The following is a 20,809-nucleotide window of genomic DNA, read 5'->3' as shown; positions in this document are numbered from 1 at the left end:
CTCTCCCAATCCAAATATTTTTTAACCTTCTCATGCTAACTTCCAAGTCTTGCTAATTACTTCTTTTGCCATGGCTTGCAACTTGAACTTTATTTTCATTGGACATGCAGAGTTTCTCTTATACTTGCCTAACCTATAGATACTATCAATCTGATCTATTACATCCTAGTCCTTAATTATTTGCATTTCTTTTTCTTAACTTCCATGAGGTGTTGTATTCTTCCTGGCATCCAAAGAGTATGATGCATCTTGACTTGTCTACAATATCTCTGACAAGAGATTCTCCTTTTTTTTTTTTTTTTTTTTTTTCCTCTATATAACCTTGACTTTTCATTCTTCCAGACTATCTCTTTCCTGTTACTCCATGATCTCTTTAACCACAAGGATGCTGGAGTTGGCATACTAATTATATATATTTTTTGTAGATAAACAATATTTGCATTTTTCCAATCTTGTGGTACTTTTCCTCCTTTGAGTGAGAAGTCAATTATCTTGTGTATTTTGTCTGTTAGTTCATCTATACACTCAACATCCAGTTTGCAATTCCATCTGGCCCGTGTGACTTTCTGATGTCAAGGTTTTTTATTTGGTCCCTTGTTTTTTTCTGTATCACTGTTATTTCTTTCATTTCAGGGGATCTTCCTCACTGTCTTTCCTCCCAAATTTGTGAGCTTTCAATTGTAAATACAGACCATAACTTCAGCCATTCCTACATCATCAATATATGCTTTATTTCCTTCGCGCAGTTTCACTATTTCGTGTTTGTCTTTTGAGTTTATCATTTACATATCTGTAAAATAGTTTAGGTTGGTCTTTACATTTATCTATTATATATTTTTCGTAGTTTCTTTTTTCCCCCCTGCTTATATCTACATATTTGTTTCTCAGTTTGATGTATGTTTGCCATTTGGTCTTTTTTTTTTCCCCCATCTTTTCCAGGCTTTGTCTCTTCTATCTTTAGCTTCACTACACTTTTTGTTATACCAACACTTTATGTAAGCCCTTTTTTGTTTCTTTTTTTGGTACATATTTGTCTGTTCCCTCTCTGTATTTTTCTTTTAAAATGTTCCATTTCTCTTCCATCTTTGTTTCTTCATTTGAAAATTTTTCCCAGTTAGAGTTTTGAAAAAATTGTCTAAGTTTTACAAAGTCCGTTTTGCTGTACATTAATCTTCCTTCTCTATGTTTCTCATTTCTTCTCACATCACTTTGTTCTTTTAATTCGAACTCTATTAGTATGTGGTCACTCTTCCCAATTGGTGTTTTGTAATTAATTTTGTCCACAATTTCAGGCTCAGATGTGAATATTAAGTCTAATCTTGACAGTTCTTCATTATTTCTATATCTGGTATTTTCCTTGACCCATTGAGTCAATGTATAATCTATGGCCATATCCAGTAGATTTATCTCCTTTGCATTAAAGTCACCCATAATTACTATGTTTCCTCTATCAGTAACTCTAATAATGCATTCTTTGTGTCTTTCAGTAATTTGGAATGATCATTATCAGACCAAGCCTGTGTTTTGGGGGGCACACATACAATATATTTTCTACTTTTCATATTCCTATTTACAACTTTAATCATAATCATTTCCACATTATGTTTTCCTTCTGTTATCTTTGTCACATTTGAACCCTCTCTAGCCAATAATATGACTCCTCCCCCCCCTGTTTATCCACTCTATTTTTCACCTAATGGTTGTATAGACCTTGTCCCACCATACTTGATGTTAGAGGACCTTTCAATTTTGTCTCCACAATTCCCATTATGTCTGGTTTCTCTATAAACAGATAGTTGTTTCGTTAATTCATTCCAGAAATCGTACTGTCTATGTTTGCGTATGCCATTTTAAATTTTTTAATCTTCTCTTTTTTGGTTTGTTTCCTTTTTTCTGATGTACCATTTTCTCAGCCTCAGATCCAGTACTCCCCCAAAAAACTCTTTTTTTCAGTCTCCATTCTTCTCTCGTTTTTTTTTTTCATTAGCTTCATTTCTTAGTGCTTTATCTTTCTCTATTTCCTCATTGCTCATTTCCTTTTTTCCCATACATTTTTGCAATTTTCACTGTCAACTAATTTTACCACTTTCAATAGTATCTCTTCAGCCATCATTTGACTCCTTAGTTTAATTTTCAATGGTCTATAGAGTTTTTCCCTAGAGTATGTGCCCATCCTATTCACCTCATCAATTTCATTGTCTAATTCTTGGCCTTCGTCCTGAACCACTTTCAGAATTTCCTTCGCAATTTCTTTCTCATCTTTTTCTCTTTGGTATTTGTAAACATTGTGTTTTTCTTTGATACCATAAACCACAATGCATTTTTTTTTATCCACTGTGTGTCTCACCCAGTTTTCCTTTTCTTTAACCTCTTCACTCCAGGGCACATCGCAAGTCTGGCAGCATTAGCTGCCCGACGTGCGATGTTGCGTCATAATAATCGCATTATAAAAAATAAAGTCAGTGCTCAATTGTTCGTTCTCTTTCACCCGTGTATTTTGATAACTTTAGAAAATTGATGAAGCCAGTTTAGAGAGAATGGAAATTACGTAGGTACGACTACAATAAATATAATCAAGATGGCGACGTCGGCATCATCGAGTACTCACTTGCTCCTCATGCCGCTTACGTAGGCGTCACCATATGGAACTAGTTAATTACTTTAATTACTGTTTCTTTTGTATTTTCCTCTACCTGCTGTTGTACTATTTCTTTGAGTTTCTTTCCATGTCCTCTTGTGTTTCTCTTATCCCAAGTTAACAAGTCCTGTCTCTTGAGTATTTCTGTGCCCTTCATGATTCTATAGATGGTCAGTAGGTCGCCTCTCTTATTTGCTCCAAAGTCGGTAACTCCAATTTAAACAGTCTCTCCTCACATGACAAGTTTGAAAGTGCTGGAGCCATTTTTGTGGTTGCTCTCTGGATTCTTTCAATGTTCTTTATATTCTTTTTTGGTACAGGGTGACCACAATGTCACCTCATATTCTAGTCTAGGCCTTATCAGTGTGACCAATATTTTTTTAATGATTTCTTCGTCCAAATAGGTAAATGACACTTCCACAGGTTTCATACTTTGGATTTTTTGGTATTGAACTTCATTTCCCATTCTTGGCTCCATGCAAAAATAGTATCTAGATATTTTTACAACATTCTTCCATCCCCATTTTTCACTCTTCTCATGCTTTTTGCATCATCTGGAAACATGTTGGCATAGCTTGATGTTCCTTCCATCATGTCATTAACATAGACAAGAAACATTATTGGTGCAAGCACTGAACCTTGTGGTACTCCAGTTGTTATTGGTCTCCAACACTATGGACACCCAGTACCAAAAAGAATATAAAGAAATTAGAAAGAATACAAAGAGCAACAACAAAACTGGCACCAACTCTTTCCAAAATGACATATGAACAGAGACTGTCCAAATTAGAATTACCAACTCTGGAACAAAGAAAGGAAAGAGGAGACTTACTATCTATAGAATTATGAAGGGAATGGAAATCTTAGATAAGAATGACTTATTGAAATGGGACAATGGAAAAACAATAGGACACGAAAAGAAACTAAAAAAGATCATTCTTGGCTCCATGCAAAAATAGTATCTAGAAAGAAAAAAAAAGAAAAAAAAAATAGCTTCCCATACAGAGTGATAGATACCTGGAACAAATTGGACAAAGAAACAGTGTGTGCAAACACTATTCAAGATTTTAAGAAAAAACTTGATGCTGAGAGATACAAAGATGGGTCACCACAAGCATAACTCTCTTCCCATATAATACAACTAGGTAAATACTGTCTTTATGTTTCTTTCCTTCAAAAACTCTTTAATCCATTCTAATACTTTGTCAACTGTGAGGCACTTAATCAAATGCTTTCTCAAGGTCTAGGTACATGCAGTCCACTCACCCCTCTCTCTCTTGCAGCACATCAATCACTCCCGAGTAAAAGCTTAAAAAGTTTGATACACATGACCTTCCAGATATGAAGCTAACCCAACTCTGTCAGAATGTTCATCTTTTCAAGATATTTGGTCCATTGATCTTTCACAATCTCTTCACATAATTTCATTATTGTGCAAGTTAGTGTTACTGGCCTATAATTTAGTGGTGTTTCCTTGTTTCTACCATTGTGGATTGGCACCATGTTTGCCCTTTTCCAATCAAGTGGCACAATTCCTTTTTCCAATGAACATGTAATAGTAGTGTGGATCTTGTCTACTAGTTGTTCCCTACATCTATTAAGTATCCAGTTTGAGATCCTGTCAGATCCTGAGGGTTTTATCACATCCAATGATCCCAGGAGATTGAGCACTTCTCTCACTTCTACATTTATATCTACTAAACCTGGTGATTCATGCACATTATTAATTTTGAAACATGTACAGTCCTGTCCTGATCAGTACTTTATAGCAATGAAGACAAATGAGGAGGTGGTAGAAATCTTTATGAAGGCATGAAACAATATGGATAAGTGGTAGATATTAAGTGATCAAACAAGGATAGCCAGTGGGTGGCAGTATAACTCCCACCCTGGGCAGTATGTAGGCATGCTATGTCACTGATAGAAGGGAAATTGAGAATGGAGGAAAAGTGGAGGAGGAGGAAGGAGGGAGGTAGAGAGGTAACAAGTTGAATGGGAAGGAAAAGGAGAAAGAATACCAGGAGATGCTAGGAGAACTATAGGAGGTGGTGAGGGATAAAGGGGAAGTAAGAGTGGAAGGAAAATGGTATATTTCAAGGGAGAAGTGACAGTATGCAAAGATGCATATTTGGAATGTAGAATTGGCAGCAGTGCTAGTGACCGCCTAATATGTGCCAGATTTGTACCCACATATCAAGGACCAAACAGTAAAAATGAACAAGAAAAGAAACATATTGCATTACTAGCACTGTCTTTGGACAACAAAATTAAACTTGCATTTATCTATAAACAGTTTATAAGAATTTTACTTCTTCAGCTCTCAGTAGTAGTCATTATGTCTGTCAGTAGTTGCATGTTTCTCCATCTGGCTCTGACTTGGAAGACCCCTTCTTCTCTCAGAGTTCCAATGTTGGGCAAGTCGTGTCTACTGAGGGCTTCAAAAGTTTCTCTCCATTGCTTTCTCAGTCTTCCTCATGGTCCTCTGCCTGGCAGCCACTCCCAGCATCCCCTTGCAACTCTTTCTTCTTCCACTCTTTCTAAATGTCCCAGCCATCTTAGCTGGGCAGCATCTATTTTGCATATCATGGAGCAAACACCAATACTTTTCCTTCTACTGTATCTTTATTCTTTACTCTATCTCTCCTTGTCTTTCCAACTATGGGTCTCAGTGGTCTCATTTCTGCGGCTTGAATCCTGCTCCTGTCTACATTTGTCATCACCCAACTCTCTGAACCATAGGGTAGATGTCAAGACAGTATTGAAAATAATCCTTTTCACTCCTAAAGGTATGTATTTTTCCTCTATTATTGGCCAAAGAGCCCTAATATTTGCACTGAATTTATTGTTTCTGAAATATCTTTTCACTCTCCTTAGTAACTATACTTCCAAGATATCTAAAGATGTTTGTATTCTTTACCATCATATTTCTAATGGTGATATTGAACTCTTGTTCTCCATTTCTGCTGTCAGTATTTCTGTCTTTTCTACATTCATTTTCATGCCTTTCCTCGTACAACACTCATTCCACCTTTTCAAGTCTTTTTTTTTTTTTCTCTCTACCTGTGCTCCAATCAACTATATCATCTGCATAAGCCATTATTCTGTTCTTCTTAAGTTCATAAGAATCACTCTAGAATGTGCTTCCACAGCACGGTTCCCAACAATCAGCAAATAAAATACAAACTATATATACACTGCAGGATTAAGGACAGAATAATAACAGGGTGCTCCAGAAACTACTTCTATAGGACACGTACATACAGAAACCAAAATCCTCCCAATAAAGCAACACAGTAGTATGACAGAAACACAATTCTATGCCAGAACTTTAAACAATACCCACTCTTCACACTACATCTCACAAGCACCACTAACAGTGGAGGAAAAAAAGAAAAAAAAACTACAGCATACTACAACCTAAAATATATACACATTTAGAGAATTAAGGCAAATATGGTACCAATTCATAAAGGTGGAAATAAGGATACACCACTAAATTATAGTTCAGTAAAAAAGGATTGATGGACCAAATATCTGGAAGGGATGAACATTCTGACAGTCAGTTTGGCTTCAGGTTTGGAAGGTTGTGTGTGTCGAACCTTTTGATTTCAACATGAGAGTGATTGATGCACTGCAAGAGAGAGAGGGGTGAGTGGACTGTGTGTACCTAAACCTAGAGAAAGCATTTGATAAAGTACCTCACAGTCAACTTATGTGGAAATTGGAGCATGTTGGAGGACTGAGAGGCAAACTACTAGAATGGACAAAAAAAAAATTGAATGGAAGATAATGAAGACAGTAACAAAGGATAATATGTCAAGATAGAGAGCAGTAACAAATGGGGTGGGTGGACTATGTGTATCTCAACCTGGAGAAAGTACCTGAAAGTAGAGCATATTGGAGGACTGAGAGGCAAACTACTAGAATGGACAAAAGACTTTTTGAAGGGAAGATACATGAGGACTGTAGTAAAAGATAAGATATCAAGACGGAGAGCAGTAATGAACAGGGTTCCACAAGGCTCAGTGCTTGCACCAATGATGTTTCTTGTCTATGTTAATGGCATGATGGAAGGAACAACAAGCTATGCCAACATGTTTGCAGAAGTCACAGAAATCATGAGAAGAGTGAAAAATGAGGAGGAGGATAGAATTTTGCAAAAAGATCTAGACACTGTTTTTGCATGGAGCCCAGAATGGGAAATGAAGTTCAATACCAAAAAAATGCAAAGTACCAGGAATGGACAACAGCTGCAAAAGACCATCCTTAAACTATTACTTTAGAAGTGAACCCATTACAACAGCAAAAGTAGGGAAAGATTTGGGAGTGTTGATAAAAGACAACCTGTCACCTGATAGACATATCAGCATGATTGTGTGAGAGATGTAAAGACTGCTGCAGAAGATTAAGGTAGCTTTTCCTTATATGAATGAAGAGATGATGAAAAAACTCACTGAAACCCTGATCTGTATTTACCTACTTGTATTTTGTGGGAAGGGGAGCTACGCTCGTGGTGTCCTGCCTTTGTATGTCGCAGTGTCTAGTTTGCTCTTAAACTCATGAAGTTTTTGTGTCAGTACTATGGGCCCCACACAGACTGAAGTATATAAGTAAAATTGAGAGAATACAAAGGGTTGCAACCAAACTGGTCCCTGGCAGGTAAATCATATAAGGAAAGACTATAAGCAATGGTTCTTCCAACTTTGAAAGGCTGAAGAGAAAGAGGTGATATGATTAAAGCAGGGGTGGCCAACCTTTTGTGAAATATGATCTACTTTTTCTACAATTACCCTGATGTGATCTACCAGGTTAACGCAGGTGTGCTCTGTCTTTATAAATAATTGCATGTTGTTTAGACATGCCCATCATTATAAATATAACTTATAGAAAAAGATGTATAATAATCCAAGTATCATGATGACTTGGATATGATATTGCAAATATTTGCATGACAACTTCTGAAGGACAAATTATTGACAGGTACAGTAGTATGATGAACTTAAAATAGGCTTGTGTTCAACCAGTTGATCATGATTGACTGGTTGGCCACCCCTGGATTACAGTATTCATGTTTTCAAAAGGGGATAGATTGCATTTATAGAAGATATCTCTTGATTAAGGATGGGAGAGCTTTAAGAGGTCATGGGAACAAGTCAAGAAAGACCATATGTTTGTAGGATGTGAAGAAATAGTTTTCTCTATAGATGCATAAATACTTGGAATAGCTTGCCAAGCTCCTACAATACATGATTTCAAATCTAAATATGATAATTGGAAACCAAAGATATAGATTAAGTTGGAACTGTGTATGAATTTGAGGCTAGGTGTCACAAAATTGGAGAGTAGGAAATGGGACCCAATGAGTGTTATTATTTTCTTGTATATTACAATTAGGTAGATAGAAACCCTTGAAGAAAGATCACCAAACTTGATACTCCAACAACAGTCCCCAGAAGTAAGTACCACAGAGAAAACCCTCCCACACGAGACAAGAACCACACTAGTATACTTATGCTCAGAACACTAGCTGGCATTAAGACAGTACCAACACAGAATAGACGTGGACATAAATTCAAACTGCCCAAGATGCAACCACCACACAGAAGACACAGAATACCTCGTACTACTATGCCCCACACTAATAATCCCTAGACAACAACTCAGTTACTCCTCTTTAAGTGACTTCTGGTCCCACCCAGAGGCTGTTGCAGGTTTCCTGGACCCCACTGGTCTTCTGCAAGAGAGACCAGGGGGAATGGATTCATCAACTTATTACCAGGCTTATATTCTTCAGTTGTTGATAAACACCACTTACAGTTATTGCTCCTGACTTCGAGATTACAGATGTATACAACCAGCATTTCTCATTCCAGTGTATTGATCTTAAAATGCCTTGGGGAATTAAAAAAAGAGTAATGAGAAATAGACATTTTGGAATGGATCCTAAGAGGAGGTTGTATGAAGGGATGATTTTGCCAACAGCACTGTAATGTCTGAGAAGTGTGGTAGTGGTTAAAAGGTTGGATAGTGTGAAAAATGAGGAGGTGAGGAGGAAAGTGGAGATGGAAAAGGAGATGGGAGATAGGGTTGATGAAGAGTGGGATGGTTTGGACACAGAAAGAATGAGTGAATAAAGATCAGTAAAAGAAGTGTGGAAGGCCAAGGTGGATGGAGTGAACATGAGGGGATGACTGATGATGAGATGGATGGGTGGGGTAAAAGGGGTGCTGAGCAAGAGGAGGATGTCTGCTGAGGAAGGAAGGGAGAAGGCAGAAGATAGGGGTGCGTGGAGAATGACTGTGTATGAATGATACTGTGATATATAGAAGGGAGTGAGTGGGGGTTAGGGAGTGGTTATGTGTAAATTATTTTTTTTATGCAACCTAAAGGGATTTCTCCCCATCTTTAATGTTGCTGCATGAAGGGATGGAGAGGAGAGGTCACCAATTAAATGAAGTGGCCTTGCTGTGGATGTGCTGTGTCTTGCATTGCTTCAGACCCAGGGCAATGGGTGAGATGCAGGGATGACCCATCATCCACAAGGAGCCAAAGATGAGAGGGAGGGAAGGAGGGGTGGTGAATGGAGGCAGAATGGGTGTGGGTGGAATTATGCCTTTTGATTTTGGTTACCTCTCTTGTAAGGGGGGTAAAAACCCTTGGTATATGTGTATTGATCTTATCAGGAAGAAGTAGCTGAATTTTTAAGTGGAATGAATCCAGTATTTATTTTTTCTTCTTTTTTCAGGGCCAGTATGTGTATGATTGGTGGATGTGGTTCATCAAGATGCAAAACTTTTCTTACATGGGAATGGCTTTCCTTTTGCTGCGTATTGATACCACGCTGAACTATTGGAAATCCATTGGATTTGTTTACCATGGATTAATCCTTGTAATGCATGCAGTTGCTCAGTACATCAATAATATAATAAGCAAGGTAAGTGTATGGAAAGAATAAGTAAAAAAGACTGGCAGAATGATTTTGGAAGGCATAGGTGAATGTAGTGAATATGAGTGGAAGACCAAAAATGGAGTGGATGGATGGGGTGATGGGGACCTTGGGTAAAAGGAAAATGCATGTTGAAAAGGGAAAGTAGAGGATAAGAAATAGGTGAGTGGATAATGGTTGTAAAGGGATTCCTCCTGATGTTCTCTGTATCACTTGTGAGTGGATGAGAAGGGAGGGTTGCCATATAATGATGCAGTAGGGATAGACCAATTTCGGCTGTTGGGTTGTCCTTTGGAAGTGTTGTGTCAAGTTGCATTGCTTCTGACCCATGCAGGGATGGGAGGGGGGGATAGTCCTTCATTGTAAGGAGCTAAGATAAAAAGGAAAGCTAATTGGTGCTGGATGGGTGAAGGGTGTTTGCATGCCTTGGCTGGCCACCTCCCTTATCATGCAGAAAAGGCCCAATAGTGTATAAATATATAAGTTTATGGTCATAAAGAATGCCATGTACATTATAGATACAGTTGTCTTACAGAAGATATTGATATAACATATATATACTAATTTTAGAATGTATTTTGAAGGCAGGTAAAAAGGTAAAGAAGGCCAAAATTACTGTAGAAATGGAAGATTACAAGATGAGAATAATGAAGAGCACTGAAAGTGTGGCAAGCAATGGAGAAACAGCTGAGGTTGCAGGTGCAGATCCCCACAATTAAGGATGAATACCAGTTGATGGTTTGTTCTTATGGTTAGATGTAATTGATTTTTTTATGGTGATGTTGGAACTGAGACAGTAGAATGTTTGAATCAGAGAAAAGTATCAAGACACTATTTAAAAGCCAGTTATTGTTTGTGGATGGAGCATCACTTATGATTGAGTCTGAAGATAGACTGAAGCACTTAGTGGTGAAGTTTAGAAAGAGTGTGAAAAAAGAAAGGTGAAAGTAATAGTTGGCAAAATTAAATGATGAGATGTACAAGGAGTGATGGCAATGGTAGGTTGGAGGTGAATTTAAAAGTTAAGAGGCTGGAAGAAGTGATTTAAGTATTTGGGATGATATGTAACAGGGAATGGAGGTGTGGAGGTCTAGGGGGAATGAAAAGTGTTATGAGAAACATCTGGGGGTATTTCAAAGATGGATAGAATAACAAATATGGTATTGAGTTAGAGAGCAAGTGTGGAAAGAGAGCTGGCTGATAGGGTAGATCAAAGTGTGCAGAGAAGGTTTTGGACATATGGAAAGAATGAGTGAAAAAGACTAGCAAAAATAGTATGGAAACCGAAAGTGCATCAGTGGATGAAGTGAACTTCAGGGGAAGACCAAGAATGAGGTGGATGGTTGGAGTGAAGGGGACAAAGGATGCAAAAAGAATGTCTGCTGAGCAAGAAAGAGATTGTGGAAATAATAGGAGTGAATGGAGAGGGGTTGTAAATGGATGAGGAAATGACATGGCATAATAGAATTTTCTTGTTTGTTTTGTAAATTTCTCTAGTGGATGAGGGTGGGAGGATTGCCATATAATTACGTGATTGGCAATTGGGCCTCGGTGAAGAAATGATGTGTCATGTTGATTGTCTGACTCAGGGAATGTGGTGGGGAACAGATGACCCTACATCCACATGATGCTAAGATGTATTTACCTAGTTGTATTTTGCAGGAAGAGAGTTATGCTCATGGTGACCTGCTATTGTATCTTTCCACATACAGTTTTTTCTTTAAGTCATGTTTAGTTTTAGCACTCACTGTTTCCTCATTCAGTTTGTCCCAGATATCTATCACTCTGTGTGGGAAGCTATTCTTTTTCTGATCTCTTAGACTAAAGTGAGGCAAATAAAAAAAAAACAGAGAAGAATGGAGATGGAAAAGAATTTTATTTTTGGAGAGTACTAAACCTGAGGCTGAGAAAATGGTACATAAACAAAAAAGGAGGAGAAGGGAAAAAATAACATACCAACATAGCATGATTTCATGACTAAACAAAATAAACAACTATCTGGCAGTAGAGAAACCAGACATACAGTAATGGGAATTGTGGAAACGAAATTAAAAGGTCCACTCCCACCAATACTGTGGTACAAGGTCAATACAGTCATTTAATGAAAAATAGAAAGGAGAAACAGGGTGGAGGAGTCATGTTTTTGACTAAGAAAGGCTTAAATGTGACAGATAACAGAAGGAAAAAATAATGTGGAATTGATTATGATAAAAGTTGAAAACAATGACAGAGTCTTGTACAGAGAATGATCATTCCAAAATACTGGGAGGCACTAAGAATGCATTAATTGAATTACTGAAAGAAGGAAGCATAGTAATTATGGGTGACTTTAATTCAAAAGAAGTATGTGGGGAAGAAATGACAGTGAAAGGTGGAGAAGACCTTTGGGGTAATATACTAATGGATATGACCAATGAATACACAATGACTCAATGGGTAAAGGAAAATACCAGATATAGAAACAGTGAAGAACTGTCGAGACTAGATTTAATATTTATATCAGAGCCTAAAATTGTGGATACAATGGAATATAAGACACCAACTGGGAAGAGTGACCACATACTAATATAGTTCAAACTAAAAGAACAAATTTATTTGAGAAGAAATGAGAAACATAGAAAAGGAAAACTAATGTACAACAAAATGGATTTTGAGAAACTCGGAAAACTCTTTCAAAATGTAACTTGGGATAACTTCTTAAATGAAGAAAAAGAGATGGAAGAGAAATGGAACACAATAATAGAAATTTATAGTGAGGGAATAGACAAATACATACCAAAGCAGAAGCAAGAAAGGGTGTACATTAAGTGCTGGTACAACAAAAAATGTAGTGAGGCTAAAGATAGAAGAGACAAAGCTTGGAAAAGATGGAAAAAAGAAAAAAATGAGTAAGTGGCAAATATATATCAAACTAAGAAATGAATATGTAAAAATACACAGGGAAGAAAAGAGAAACTATGAAAAAGACATAATAGAAAAATGCAAGGACCAACCTAAACTATTCTACAGGTATGTGAATGGTAAACTAAAAGATAAAGAATAGTGAAAGTGCATCATGGGAATAATGAATATATAGAAGATGTAGAAATGGCTGAAATTATGAACAAACATTTTAAATCTGTATTAAAAATTGAAAGTACACAAAATTGGGATGAAAGACAGAAAGATTCCCCCAACGTATGAAATAACTGTGACACAGAAGGAAATAAGGGACCAAATAAAAAACATTGATGTCAGAAAATCACATGGTCCAGATGGAATTGCAAATTGGATATTAAAATAATGTATGGATGAACTAATGGACAAAATATATAAGATAATTGACTACTCACACAAAGAAGGAAAGGTACAAGATTGAAAAATGCAAATATTGTACCAATATATAAAGGAGGAGGCAAAGGAAATCCAACTAACTATAGATCAGTTTCCCTTACAAGCACAATAGCAAAAATATGTGAAAAAGTTATCAAAAGTAGATGGATTAAACATCTAGAGGAAAATAACGTACTGAATCCAAAACAATTTGGCTTTAGACATGGAAGTTCATGTACCACTAACTTGATTTGCTTTTACTTGAGGCTAATAGAAATAATGCAAGACAGGGAGAGATGGGCTGATTGTGTTTTCCTAGATTTACAAAAAGCATTTGATAAAGTACCACACAAAAAGCTACTAAGAAAAATTGAAACAATAGGTGGTGTACAAGGAAAGTTATTGAAATGGATGGAAGATTTCTTGAATGGGAGAAAAATGAGGGTGGTACTTTGAGACAAAAACTTGACTTGGGAAGAAGTGATAGTGGAGGCTCACAAGGTTTGGTATTGGCTCCAATAATGTTTATATATATATATATATATATATATACATATATATATATATATATATATATATATATATAAATGACATGGATGAAGGTGTGGAATGTTATATGAACTTCTTTGCAGATGATGCAAAACTACTAAAGAAAGTAAGTACAGAGGAAGACTGTGAATCACTACAGAAAGACCTGGATAAAGTTTGGGAATGGAGTCAAAAGTGGGAAGTGAACTTCAACATCAAGAAATGTAGTATAATGGAGTTTGGAAAAAGTGAAAATAGAATATTGGGGCAATATGAAATTGGTACAAAGGAAGTAGAATAAGCTCAGAAAGGGACCTAGGAGTAATTATCAGCAAAGACATCACAAGACAAACATATCAACAAAATAGAGAAACCTTCAATTTACTAAGATCATTGAAAGTGGCCTTTGACTGCTTGGATGAGAAAATGGTAAAGAAAATATTAGTCACACTGATAAGACCAAGAGTATGCTGTGACACTATGGACACCCAATACTAAAAAGAATATAAAGAAATTAGAAAGAAATAAAAGAGCAACGACAAAGATGGCACTAACACTATAAATTGACATATGAATATAGATTGTCCACACTGGAACTACCAACCCTGGAACAAAGAAGAGAAAGAGGAGATCTACTGACCATTTACAGAATTATGAAATGGATGGAAGTCCTCAACAGAGATGATTTATTAAAGTGGGATAAGAGAAAAACAAGAAGACATGAAAAGAAACTCAAAAAGGATAGTTATAGAAGATATTTGAAAAATATGAGTTTCCCACACAGTGGTAGATATCTGGAACAAATTGGATGAGCCAACAGTGTGTGCAAAAACTATACAAGAATTTAAGAACAAACTTGATTCTGAAAGATACAAAGACGGGTCATTACGAGCATAGCTCTCTTCCCATATAGTACAACTAGGTAAAACTAGGTAAATACACACACACAGTACAAAAAAGAATATAAGGAAAATATAAAGAATCCAAAGAGCAATGACAAAGATGGCCCCAACACTTTCAAAATTGACATACGAGCAAAGATTAAACTGGAACTACCAACCCTGGAACAAAGAAGAGAAAGAGGCAACCTTTTGGCCATTTACAGAATCATGAAAGGCATGGAAGTCCTTGACAGAGAAGACTTACTAAAGTGGGATAGAAGAAAAACAAGGGGACATGAAAAACTCAAAAAGGTCAGTTATAGAAGATATCTGGGAGAAAAAAAAAAAAAAAAAAATGTTTACACAGAGTGGTGGATGTCTGGAACAAATTGGATGAAATAATAGTGTGTGCAAACACCATACAAGAATTTAAGAACAAACAAGATATTGCAAAATACAAAGATGGTTCACCACAAACATAGCTCCCCCTTCCAGTATAATACAACTTGGTATATACACATGGTCTCCCTTATAAGTACGATAGCCAAAATTTGTGAAAAAGTTATTAAAAGTAAATGGAATAAACATCTGGCGGAGAACAATATACTAAATCCAAGACAATTTGGATTTAGACTGGGAAGATCATGTGCCACAAATTTGATCTGTTTCTATTCAAGAGTAATAGATATAATGCAAGAAATGGACAGATGGGCAGACTGTACTTTCCTGGACTTACAAAAGGCGTTTGGTAAAGTACCACACAGAAAATTATTAAGAAAATTGAAAACAACAGGAGGTATACACAGAAAACTATTGAAATGGAAGATTTCTTGCATGGCAAAAAATGAGAGTGGCTCCGATGATGTTTGCTATATATGTAAATGAAGGTGTAGAATGTTACATGAACCTCTTTGCAGAGGACACAACTAGGTAATACAAAGAAAGAACGGAAAAAGATTGGGAATCACTACAGAAACATCTGGACAAGGTATGGTAATGGGGTCAGAAGTGAGAAGTGGACTTCAATATTAAGAAATGTAGTATAATACAATTTGGAAAACGTAAGAAAAGAATATCAGGACAATATAAAATCAGTGCAAAGGAAGTAAAGAAAGTTGGTTCCAAAGAGGATTGAGGAGTAATCATCACCAAAGATATGTCCCCAGACAAGCAGATAAACAAAATAGTTTGGGAAACCTACAATTTATTATTCAATTACTTGGATGAGGTAATGGTAAAATACTAGTCACACTGATAAGACCAAGATTGGAGTATACAGCAACACTATTGGCACCCAGTACAAAAAAGAATATAAGGAAAATAGAAGGAATCCAAAGAGCAACGACAAAGAAAGATCCAGCACTTTCAAAATTGATATACGAGCAAAGACTGTCTAAACTGGAACTACCAACCCTGGAACAAAAGAAGAGAAAGAGGTGATCTGTTGGCCATTTACAGAATCATGAAAGGCATGGAAGTCCTTGACAGAGAAGACTTAGTAAACTGGAATAGAACAAAAACAAGGTGATATGAAAAGAAGCTCAAAAAGGACAGTTATAGAAGAGATCTGGAAAAAACAGCTTTCCACACAGAGTGGTGGATGCCTGGAACAAATTGGATAAAACAATAGTGTGTGCAAACACCATACATGAATTTAAGAACAAACCAGATGTTGCAAGATACAAAGACAGGTCACCATGAGCATAGCTCCACTTCCTGTATAATACAACTAGATAGTATATATATATATATATATATATATATATATGTATATTATATATATATATATATATATATATATATATATATGTATATTATACATATATATATTGTTGAATCTTGGATAAGGAACACCCCATCTAATGAACAAATCTGTTAACAAACAAGTTTTATGAACAATTTGTCTCTGTTAATGAAAGACACACCCACCCCACACTCATACCATAACCATCCCACATGGTCTAAATTCCCATTATTGCCCTTTCCATTTTGCATCCTATTCCCTTGCCATACTGGCTCACCTCCCATCTCCCTCCACTCTTATCGACTCGAAACCTGCCTGGCTTACTCACATTTAACTCCGTCACAACCCATCCATGTAGACGTTGAACAATAACTATGGTGACATAACACAACCCTGGTGCAGCCCCACTTACACCTTAGACTACTCATTCTTGCTATTCTTTACCCCTACACAAGCGCAACTACTCGCATAAAAACTCTTTACTACCCACAACAGAATTCCCCTTATCCCCGACATACACCTTCTTCCAATCAGTGAATGCCACCTAAAAAATTCATACCATTTGCCTAAAACTTCGTACATATCTTACTATGAATATATGATCTACACCCCTCCTCCTTTCCAAAACACATAGTGTTCTTTCCCAATTACTCCTGTTTCCCTCTTAATCTTGTCAGTTAACACCCTCCTATATTGCTTATGCCTTACACTACTTTAAACAGGCTGATACTTCTTAAACTTCAACATCTATATTTGTCCATTTGCCCCTTTTCCTTTGTTTAGTGGCACTATACATGCACTCCATTGCACTGGTACATTTTCTTCCCAAGGCATACAATAAGTCGCGGTGCCGTAGGGGGACAAAGTGTGTGAATTGCAGTGCTCTAGGGGGACAAAGTGTACAAAAGAGATTGGATGACCGTGAGCGGCCAGATGTCCGTGATGGGGGAAATGTTTATTTTGATGGGAGAAATGTTAATGAGGCATTGAATGTCAATGAAGGACCAAATGATATAGAGGAAGGTGTTAATAAAAACAAAATTATAATGTAAGACATGATATTGAAACTCAAAACGTGTCAAAAAGAAATAATCATGAGTTTCTTAAAACCATGTACTTTAATGCTCATAGTATTTGGAACAAATTTCAAGAAATACAGGCGTATGTCAAAAACGAAAATCTCGATATGATAGGAATAACCGAGACATGGTAAAGAGTTTTAAGCAGAATTTAATATTGGGGGATTTAAACACTTTCATCAGGATAGAAACCAAAAGAAAGATGGGGGTGTTCTGTTGTACATTAAAAACAATGTCCATGTTTATGTTTTAGAGAAAGTGAAACAGGATGCATATGATAGTTTGTGGGTTGAGTGAACCCAAACAAATGGACAAAAAATAAATGTAGGTGTAATATATAGGCCAAAGACATTATCATTAGCAGACGACAAACTGTTATTTCAAGAACTGTCTAGTTTCTGCAACTGGGATTTATTGATAATGGGTGATTTCAATTTTACTGACATTGATTGGATGACCCTTGAACATGGCCATATAGGTAGTCGCTTGATTGATTTTCTTGGTGACAATTACCTAGTTCAGCATGTAAAAGAGCCCACAAGACATGGAAACTTACTCAATCTATTGATCACTAGCCGTGAAAGCATGGTAACTGATGTAGAAGTTGGTGAAACTGTTGCAAATAGCGATCACAACTTAGATTCAAACTCCTAAAATTTTTTAGAATAGATACTTGTGTTTCTAAAATACCCGATTTCAGTAAAGCTCAGTTCATAGGACTAAGTCAGGAGCTTCAGCTTACAGATTGGGTGGCAAAATTAAGCGAAAGACCTGTAGATCAGATGTGGGAAATATTTCAAAATACGCTCACTAAGATGATTCATACTTACATTCCTTTTAAGGATAGACATCCCCCAAATCAGGCTCACCCAAAGTGGCTCGACAAAGAAACTGAAAAAAGTATTGCTAGAAAGAGACAGGCTTATAAGAAATATAAGTGCTCGGGTGCATCTAATGACTAGGAAAGTTATGTATTAATACAGAGAGATTTAAAAAAGACAATAAAAAAACGAAAACAATACGAAATGAATATCGCTGATAAATCCAAAGAGAATCCCAAAGAATTCTATAGTTACATTAGAGATGAAAAGGTTGTTAGGAATCACATTGGTTCACTATTATCTGCTGACAGTCAACTTGAATATTCAAATAAAGGAATGTGTAATATTTTAAACAATTATTTTAGCTCGGTATTCATAAACGAAACACCTCAAAGTGAACTTCAAACTGAAACCTGTGAAAAAGTCTAGGGTAAACTTACTACGGTAAATATAACAAAAGAAAAAATTAAAAGGTGTATAGAGAAACTCAAAGTTAATAAAACACCAGGGCCTGACGGTTGGCATCCAAGAATCTTAAAGGAAATGAAAAATGAGATTGTTATTCCATTAGAAATTATTTTCAAGAAATCCATTATATCCAGAGATGTCCCAAGAGAATGGAAGCTAGCTAACGTTACTCCCATATTCAAAAAGGGTGACAAAAAGAATCCAAGTAACTATAGACCTATAAATTTGACTTCAATCGTAGGAAAAATAATGGAAACTATCATCAGAGATGCTATCGAACATCATTGAGAAAGTAACCGTTTGATAAATGATAGCCAGCATGGTTTCAGACGGAAACGTTCTTGCGTGACTAACTTACTCGAATTCTACAACACAGTTATCGCGAATTATGACAAAAGAAACAATATAGATTTAAAATATCTAGACTTTGCAAAAGCTTTTGATACCATCCCCCACGAAAGACTACTTACTAAATTACCTTAACACAGAATAAGTGGTAGCCTATTAAGTTGGACTAGTAATTGGTTGAATGATCGAAAACAGAGAGTTGTTTTAAATGGAAAAACTTCTAGATGGAAAAATGTTACAAGTGGAGTTCCTCAGGGCTCCGTTCTTGGGCCACTTCTATTCATAGTATATATAAATGATATAGACCATGGACTAAAATCTACTGTTTCCAAATTTGCTCATGATACAAAACTGTGTAGAATGGCAAATGATCACTTAGATCAATTAGATATTCAAGAAGATTTAGATCAATTACAGGAATGGTCTGAAAAGTGGCTAATGAAATTTAACACAAATGCAAGGTAATGCACATAGGTAAAAATAACAGTAAGTACGATTACAAGTTATTTGGAAATTCGTTAACAAAATTGAATAGGGAAAAAGATCTCGGCGTAATTATCAGTAACGATCTCAAATCATCCAAGCAGTGTATTTCAGCCTCTGAGAAAGCAAATAAGATTCTAGGACTGATTGCATGATCTTTTGACTTCAAAAGTCCATCACTCATTAACAAGCTATATAAATCATTAGTTCGACCACATTTGGATTATGCTGTTTCTGTAAGGTCACCGAATCTCATTAACCCCTTCCATACGGTGCCGCCTATGTAGGCGTCATGAGGAGCAAGTGGATTCGCGACGCTGCCATATCGGCGTCTTGATTATATTTATTGTAGTCGCCCCTGTGTTTTTACATTCTCCCAAATGTGCCCTGAATCCCATTCTCTGTGGTTTTCAAAATTCGTGGGTGAAAGAGAGAACGATCGATATAAGCGGTGACTATATTTTATGATGCGAGTATTATTACGACATGTCGTACGGCTGGCATTGGCTGCTGCCCGCGAGATTTAAGTCCCGTAGTGAAGTGGTTAAAGACATTGACAGATTGGAAAAAGTACAATGGCAACCCACAAAACTGATTCCAAATATAAAAAATAAATCATATGAAAATCGACTAAAACATATGAATCTATTTTCCCTAAAAAAGCGTAGACTCAGAGGTGACTTGATACAGTCTTTAAAATTCTAAAGGGAATTGACATCAAAAGTGACAAAATTTTCACATTGATAGTTAATGAATGGAATAAACTTCCTGCAGAGGCAGTGCAATGTAGTTCAGTTCAAAGCTTTAAGAATCATTTAGATAAACACATATGCAAGATGCTGTAATGATTGTCATTTTATATTTGTTTCTGTTTTGTTGTCATTTGTCTGTTTGATTCTCTATTATTAGTTATCTGTCAAATTATTATTTTCTATTTACCAGTTTGTTTATTATTTAAATATACCTATGCATTTATTTATGTATTTTATTTGTTATTTACATTATTATAGTTTTTATTTATTCATTTATTATTACTATGATTTTTTTTTTTGCATCCAACCTAGATATGGACCAAAACGTCTCCTGTCGTCATGCTCCGCCTTTGTAATCCTTTGTAAAACAGTTTCACCAGCCATTCCACTGTAATTATTCCTCCATTTGTATTTACTTAGTTGTATTATACGGAAAGGGAGCTATGCTCGTGGTGACCCGGGTTTGTATCTTTCAGCATCAAGATTTTTCTTAAAATCTTGAATAGTGTTTGCACACACTGTTTCTTTGTTGAATTTGCTCCAGGTATCTATCACTCTGTGTGGGTTTTTTTTTTTTTTTTTTTTTTTTTTTTTTTCCTCCAGATCTCTTGTGTAATTATCTTTTTTGAGTTTCTTTTCGTGTCCTCTTATTTTTCCATTGTCCCATTTCAATAATTCATTCTTATCTAAGATTTCCATTCCTTTCATAATTCTATAGATAGTAGGTCTCCTCATTCTCTTCTTTGTTCCCGAGTTGGTTATTCTAATTTGGACAGTCTTTGTTCATATGTAAGAGTTGGTGCCTGTTT

General features: G+C 36.2%; 1 protein-coding gene across 6 annotated transcripts in view; it reads left to right on the top strand.

The window, feature by feature from the left end:
* The window catches only part of frj (membrane bound O-acyltransferase domain containing farjavit), a 183,554-nt gene that overhangs the window by 148,659 nt on the left and 14,086 nt on the right, over positions 1–20,809 (top strand). For 5 of the 6 annotated variants that reach the window (XM_076185166.1, XM_076185168.1, XM_076185169.1 and 2 more), the window contains 2 exons: positions 9,384–9,572; positions 10,169–16,062. In XM_076185166.1, coding sequence (XP_076041281.1) covers positions 9,384–9,572; positions 10,169–10,303 — 324 coding nt within the window. In that variant the 3' untranslated portion in view covers positions 10,304–16,062. Of the gene's footprint in view, positions 1–9,383; positions 9,573–10,168; positions 16,063–20,809 lie in introns of those variants that run through there. The other variant, XM_076185167.1, reaches the window with a different exon arrangement.

Source organism: Oratosquilla oratoria, chromosome 5, assembly GCF_046742065.1.
Source record: "Oratosquilla oratoria isolate Oo_2021 chromosome 5, ASM4674206v1, whole genome shotgun sequence".
NCBI lineage: Eukaryota > Metazoa > Arthropoda > Malacostraca > Stomatopoda > Squillidae > Oratosquilla > Oratosquilla oratoria.
The sequence above is the reverse complement of the archived record's forward strand: the minus strand, read 5'-3'. Positions and strand labels throughout refer to the sequence as shown.